Source organism: Poecilia latipinna, unplaced genomic scaffold (assembly GCF_001443285.1).
Source record: "Poecilia latipinna isolate Pla-1442-1.1 unplaced genomic scaffold, P_latipinna-1.0 Scaffold1360, whole genome shotgun sequence".
Taxonomy (NCBI): Eukaryota; Metazoa; Chordata; class Actinopteri; order Cyprinodontiformes; family Poeciliidae; genus Poecilia; species Poecilia latipinna.
The window spans coordinates 164,973-172,056 of NW_015113976.1; the positions used below are offsets into that span (position 1 = coordinate 164,973).

General features: G+C 35.1%; 1 protein-coding gene across 1 annotated transcript in view; it reads right to left on the minus strand.

Moving 5' to 3' along the window:
• Positions 1-6,361, minus strand: part of LOC106962005 (Fc receptor-like protein 5) — a 29,554-nt gene extending 23,193 nt beyond the window's left edge. The window contains exons 1-7 of the mRNA XM_015056140.1: positions 6,108-6,361; positions 5,414-5,674; positions 2,914-3,186; positions 2,376-2,636; positions 1,642-1,914; positions 486-731; positions 14-67 (exon numbers count right to left, since the gene is read on the minus strand). Of these exons, the coding sequence (XP_014911626.1) occupies positions 14-67; positions 486-731; positions 1,642-1,914; positions 2,376-2,636; positions 2,914-3,186; positions 5,414-5,674; positions 6,108-6,270 (1,531 nt within the window). The 5' untranslated portion in view covers positions 6,271-6,361. The remainder of the gene's footprint in view (positions 1-13; positions 68-485; positions 732-1,641; positions 1,915-2,375; positions 2,637-2,913; positions 3,187-5,413; positions 5,675-6,107) is intronic.
• Positions 6,362-7,084: the final 723 nt, after the last annotated feature.

Genomic DNA, 7,084 nt, shown 5'->3' on the forward strand with positions numbered 1-7,084 from the left:
AGAATAACAGGATCTCCCTCAGTCACAGGATGAACAGGACTCAGCAGGAGAGGAGCAGAATCATCATCTGTAAAACAATCACAGAGTATTACATGTCAGAATTGATTTTTTTTATAAATAGAGGTGACAGAGGAAAATAAGTAAACAAATAAAAAATTATGTGCAAAGCAGTTTTTTTTCTTCACGCCAAGATTTAACACTCGATTTCCAGACAAATTAAAGAATAATCAAATGTGATTTCTATCATTTTCTGCACATATAAAGAGCCACTAAAGAAAATCTGTATGTTATCAAGACTATACAAGACTGTTGAAAATCACTACAGAAGGTTTTGACAGTCATTATTGTGGATTCCTAATTAAAAGTAAACAATAAATTAACATCAATAATAATAAATTGGTTTCACCTAACAATGTACTGGGATGAATTGTGATTTTTTTTCATATACAAATAGTAGAAGAACAGTACTAGAAAACATAACCTACCCTGTACAGTGATGTTGACAGCATTGCTGAACTCTCCTGATCTAGACTCACACCAGTAAACTCCACTATCAGACCAGTATCTGTTAATGGTGCATGTAGATCCAGTCATTCTCCCCCAGTTGGAGCAGTCTGACAGTTTTCCTGTTTCTATAAACCTCTTCACTCTCCACTCAGCAGAGTTTCCCTCACAGCTCAGAGTCACTGAGGCTCCAGGATTCAGCCATGATGGAGACACAGAGACTTTATCTGTTGGAGAGAGTTTACTTTCTCATCAACATCTACATGTCAATGACAGACACCTTAACTTCCTACTTCTTTACATGTTCAGTGGTGCAGCTTGTTCTATCTGGTAACAGCCAAATGTATTCAAGGCAAAGGCAATGCTACTAATTAAACTTTTAAACTACAATAAAAGAAACTGGGCTTTATATCAACTTTGCTTATTAGAATATTTCCTGTGTTGGAATCTGTCATTAGTGGCATTTGATGCAGCTAGGTGCATGTAGCATGCTAGCTGCAAGCCAAACATTCCCAATTATTGTTCAGACTATGCATATTGACTGATTTATATAACTGATTTCTGAATGTTAAGTCGTTTCCTTTTCCAGCCTGGGACTGACCCTGGTTTGACCTGTACCACCTGCCCAGGTGTTCCTAATAAATGTCCAGAGAGGAATCAGCCGACTCCTGTCTCCTTAGTTAGAAAAGAACAACTTTACCTTGTTAATGGGGTGACTGATTCATTAAATAATATGTTGTTTGATTTATTACTGCCCTATATTATATAAAAACTTCTAGTTTCAGAAGTTTTCCATTAGGAATACTCAGAATCTGAACTCCTACAAACAGATCATAGCTGAAGTGCATGATCAGGAAACACAGATATGGAATCAACTATTTTATAGTTAGAACATGTTAGTGGGATAAAAATACCATGAGTGTTACAAATTACTGAAAGAAACAGTTGGCTCATTTCCCTAATTTTCTTATTTTCCCATCTTTTGATTCTAAAATTGTTGTTCTGACACAACTATTTTATCTGTTATTATTTAACATTATGTTGCATTCCATTTATTATTGTGTTTTATAAAAATCAGCAGATAAAAGATTTAAACTACGCTTGTTATTTTAATGACAAGCTGATAACTAAACTCACCAGTTTTCTGAATAGTGACCTCTCTGCTGGTTTCAGTGTAGAAAACTGGATCTCCTCTTTCTCCTCTGCAGCTGTACAGACCTCCATCTGAGACTCTGATGGTTCCATCTGGTTTATTGTTTTTAATCTCTGTAGCTCTAGAAGACTCAAAGTCCCGTTTGAACCAGTAAATCCTCCAATCAGCAGAGTTATCCACTGAACATCTCAGTGTTACACTGCCCCCTGCTGGTATGATTGTGTTGTCTGCTTTCACTGTGGCTTTGGGCTTCTCTGCTGTTGAGTTGAAGAAAAGTTCAAGGAGGGCAAATCATTAAAAAATGTTTTGCATATCATTTTTAGAAATATAGAATAACCTTTAGCATTTATGGTGTCATTTACTCACTATCACCAGATAAAACATTTGAATTCCTCTCTACAAGCATATCTGTAAAGTGTGAGTGATTTAGGATTGGAAATGTTTATTTTTGTTTTTTTTTGTGCAGTTTCCTGAATTAATAATAATGTTATGAGTTTCAATTAAAGAACTTCACTTTGCTATTAAAGGTTTTCATAAAAAATATATTGAAATGGTTTAATTCAGTACATTTACAATTCCATTACTGATGTTTAGAATTTTGCTTTAGTTTTTTCAACAATTGTTATTGATCTAAAAGTTCAACAACTTCTAAATAAACACAATCAATGAGCATCAAAATGAACATAACTTTCATATTAATAAAAAATGACCAACTTACATACAACTAATGTGAAAACATCACTCCACACTGATAAGGAGAACCTGTCTCCTTCTGCTCTGCAGCTGTAATCACCGCTGTCAGATTCTGATGCAGAGATGATCATGTATTCTTGGGACCTTCCAGGTTTAACAGAGTTGTTTTTTCTCCATTGCTTTGTTCCATAATAAAATCTTCCATCTTGGATCTCACACTTAAGGGTAACTTTCTCTCCAATGTATATCTGAGGCCAGTTGGGTTGCAGGATCACAGTGGGTTTAACTGTTTGCATGAAGAAGTTAAACAGACAAAAACAATGATGAAAATAATTTGTTAAATTCACTTATGTCAATTTAACAAGGTGGGAGATAACTTTTTTTTACTATTGCTATTATTCAAGGAAGGAAAGATACAGTTTCAAAGCTTAACATTTTTAAAATGGTTATTTCAAGGGCAAGTATATGAAGTACATATTGAAGTAGTTTTTATTTCTCAGCTTATGTAACAACTTAATAATCAATTATGCTTGTTTTAATGACAAGCTGATAACTAAACTCACCAGTTTTCTGAATAGTGACCTTTGTGCTGGTGTCAGTGTAGAAAACTGGATCTCCTCTTTCTCCTCTGCAGCTGTACAGACCTCCATCTGAGACTCTGATGGTTCCATCTGGTTTATTGTTTTTAATGTCTGTAGCTCTAGAAGATTCAAAGTCCTGTCTGAACCAGTAAATCCTCCAACCAGCAGAGTTCTCCACTGAGCACCTCAGTGTTACACTGCCCCCTGCTGGTATGATTGTGTTGTCTGCTGTCACTGTGGCTCTGGGCTTCTCTGCTGTTGAGTTGAAGAAAAGTTCAAGGAGGGCAAATCATTAAAAAATGTTTTGCATATCATTTTTAGAAATATAGAATAACCTTTAGCATTTATGGTGTCATTTACTCACTATCACCAGATAAAACATTTGAATTCCTCTCTACAAGCATATCTGTAAAGTGTGAGTGATTTAGGATTGGAAATGTTTACTTTGTTCTTTTGTGCAATTTTCTGAATTAATAATAACAATGTTATGAGTTTCAATTAAAGAACTTCACTTTGCTTTGATGGTCTGTGATTAAATGTTTTTGTTAGAAGAAAAAAAATTAAATGGTTTAATTACATTACATCTACAATTACATTACTGATGTTTAGAATTTTGCTTTAGTTTTTTCAGCAATTGTTATTGATCTAAAAGTTCAACAACTTCTAAATAAACACAATCAATGAGCATCAAAATGAACATAACTTTCATATTAATAAAAAATGACCAACTTACATACAACTAATGCGACATCATCACTCCACACTGATAAGGAGAACCTGTCTCCTTCTGCTCTGCAGCTGTAATCACCGCTGTCAGATTCTGTTGCAGAGGTGATCATGTATTCTTGGGACCTTCCAGGTTTAACAGAGTTGTTTTTTCTCCATTGCTTTGTTCCATACCTAAATCTTCCACCTTGGATCTCACACTTAAGGGTAACTTTCTCTCCAATGTATATCTGAGGCCAGTTGGGTTGCAGGATCACAGTGGGTTTAACTGTTTGCATGAAGAAGTTAAACAGACAAAAACAATGATGAAAATAATTTGTTAAATTCACTTATGTCAATTTAACAAGGTGGGAGATAACTTTTTTTTACTATTGCTATTATTCAAGGAAGGAAAGATACAGTTTCAAAGCTTAACATTTTTAAAATGGTTATTTCAAGGGCAAGTATATGAAGTACATATTGAAGTAGTTTTTATTTCTCAGCTTATGTAACAACTTAATAATCAATTATGCTTGTTTTAATGACAAGCTGATAACTAAACTCACCAGTTTTCTGAATAGTGACCTTTGTGCTGGTGTCAGTGTAGAAAACTGGATCTCCTCTTTCTCCTCTGCAGCTGTACAGACCTCCATCTGAGACTCTGATGGTTCCATCTGGTTTATTGTTTTTAATGTCTGTAGCTCTAGAAGATTCAAAGTCCTGTCTGAACCAGTAAATCCTCCAACCAGCAGAGTTCTCCACTGAGCACCTCAGTGTTACACTGCCCCCTGCTGGTATGATTGTGTTGTCTGCTGTCACCGTGGCTCTGGGCTTCTCTGCTGTTGAGTTGAGGAAAGTGATAGTGGGTAGGTCATGAAATTTTGCCAAACATTTTGTAGAGTATAAGCTCATCGTTAGTTCTTATTGCGTAATTTATGTTATATCACCAGATATCAGAAACATGAGACAAAGTCTATGAACATTAAAATACCAAATCCCTAGATATGTATTATTCTCTAACCAGATTAAAGGCATAAGTTTAATGAACTTGCTCTTTTTTACGTGCTCTGGACATTTCCCACAAAAAAATTAAATAAAAAAATTCAACTTGTGTTGTTTCCCTTTGTTCTTCTGACAGAATGAAATCAGTAATTTATTACCTGAATAACATATAATGCTTGATTAAAACCCACATAATTTATTCAGTTTTTCTATTTAGTTTGTTTACAAAAGTATTTAAAATGGTAATTTTACTGTGAACAACTCAGTTCTTTCTCAACAATTGTCTTCTCTCCCACATACTGTGGTTCTCTGATCTGAGTTGATCTTTCTTCATCTTAAATTTAAAGGTTGATTGCATTTTCTCTACACAGTTTTGAGAAAAAGACAGTTTTGTGATTATTTGCTATTCTCTATGGTTGTCAAACATTTCAGATCATGAATTAAACATAATGGGAAAAGAACACAAGTCAACAAAATGAAGTGTTTGACTGAATCTGTTTATTTTAAAAGGGAAAAAACCCAAATGGCCCTGGTTGAACGGGATTGTCCTCATTGATGAAATATCTATTAATGTCAGGGAGTTGAGTTAAATTACAGAAGATCCTCAAAAATCAGTCATTATGCCTGGATCCATAGATGTTTTTTGTAGTTTCTGATCATTTTCTCTTTTGATTTTAAAAATATGAGGTGCCTTAGCTAGCCAGAGTTGGCTAAAAGTTTTATGTTTTTCTCTAGATGATAAAGATAAGCATGAAAAGAGGAGAGTTTGACTCACACAACACTGACAGTCTGAAGGCATCACTCCATTGTGTTTGCTTATAGTCACTTTTAGCCATACAGCTGTATTCTCCACTGTCAGACGCAGTAGCTGAGTTGATCTTATATTCCCTGGATGATGGAGAGTTTCTGTTTGGTCTCCATTCATACGTCCACTGAGCTCCTCCACCTCCTCTGATCTCACATCTCAGAGTGACTTTCTCTCCTCTGTAGATCTGAGACCAGTTGGGCTCCATAGTCACTGAAACTCTGTTGGAAACTGTCAATACAACAAATGGACAGTTAGACGTAAGAAAAACCAAATACAAAAACGTCCTTTTGTTTTCTGTAGAAAATGTGCAAATTTACATTGTTCTATTTTGTTGCAAGAATTTGAATGTGTTGTAAGAATATGAAATATTTTCCATCAACTACCTGTGCTACCTTGGATTATTTATTATGTACCCTTTAAAATCTTGGAATAACTTAAACGTCTGTAGAAGTGTAGAGTGAATGTACTTCATATATTTATCTCTGAGCTGTTTATCAGCTGAAAGATGTTTAGTTTTACCTTTTTGTTGATGAATTCTCATTAGTCTTACATTATCAATATAAATGTTCAATTTGATAACAGTCTGAAATCAGTCACTCAGCAGAGTTACAATCTGTCCTACATATGGGATTCAATTGTTGTTCTTAAAGCTTAAACTCACCAGTCTCCTTAATGGTGACATCATCGCTCACAGGTGTAAAGAATCCCTGTGTAAATCCTCTGCATCTGTAGATCCCTCCTTCAGTAATATTGAAAACTCCATTTGATATATTTATAAATGTCTCACTATCGTGGAATGAAGAGCGTCTAAAAAGCTCATACATTAAAGCAGCAGGTCTGTATGCAGAACAGGTCAGTGTCACTCTGCCTCCTGCATGTTGAATGATCTTGGCATCTGCTGTCAGAGTGACTTTGTCTTCACGTTCTGAAAAGTTAGGAAACAATAAAACATGAATGTTGTCATGGCTGACTGTTAGAACTAAATCACAATCATTTATAATTATCAGGTAAAATAGTTTTGGATTTTGAATATCATAGGAAAAGACATCCGACATTGACGAGCTGATCTGGGCATCAGAGAAAGCCCTGAGTGAGCTCAGAAATGATACTAATGATAATAATAATTTTATAACACTAAATTCCTGTGCCGCATCATAGATTTTTCTGTTGGGACAAAAGTATAAGTAGACCAACCCAATTTTTTTCTCTGGGGTCACAATGTAGAGTTGGTTTATTTCAGGATGTTATGCTTTTCTCTCAAAATCTTTGTTTGTGAACGCAACAGTTTTAACAGTTTGATCAGCCATGATGAAGACCTTCAACCTGGGTATTTTTGCAGAACAAACAGAGAATAATGTAGACGAGGGAGATGTTGAAGTTCTTTCTCTAACATTCCAGAAGATTGAAACACCAACAGGAGAATTTTTCCCATTTTCAACTTGACCAAACTACAAAATATATGCATTTTTTCTTTATTTAATTGAGGAGTATTTGCTGCTCTTCAGGCCTGGATTTGTCAGTCATTTTCAGGTTAGCAGCTGGAGCTTAATTAACTTAATTAAAGCTGGGCCAAGCAGTATAGGATATGAGGAAACCTTAAGACTTAGGCTGACAATCACAGTGGCAAATTGTGGAACA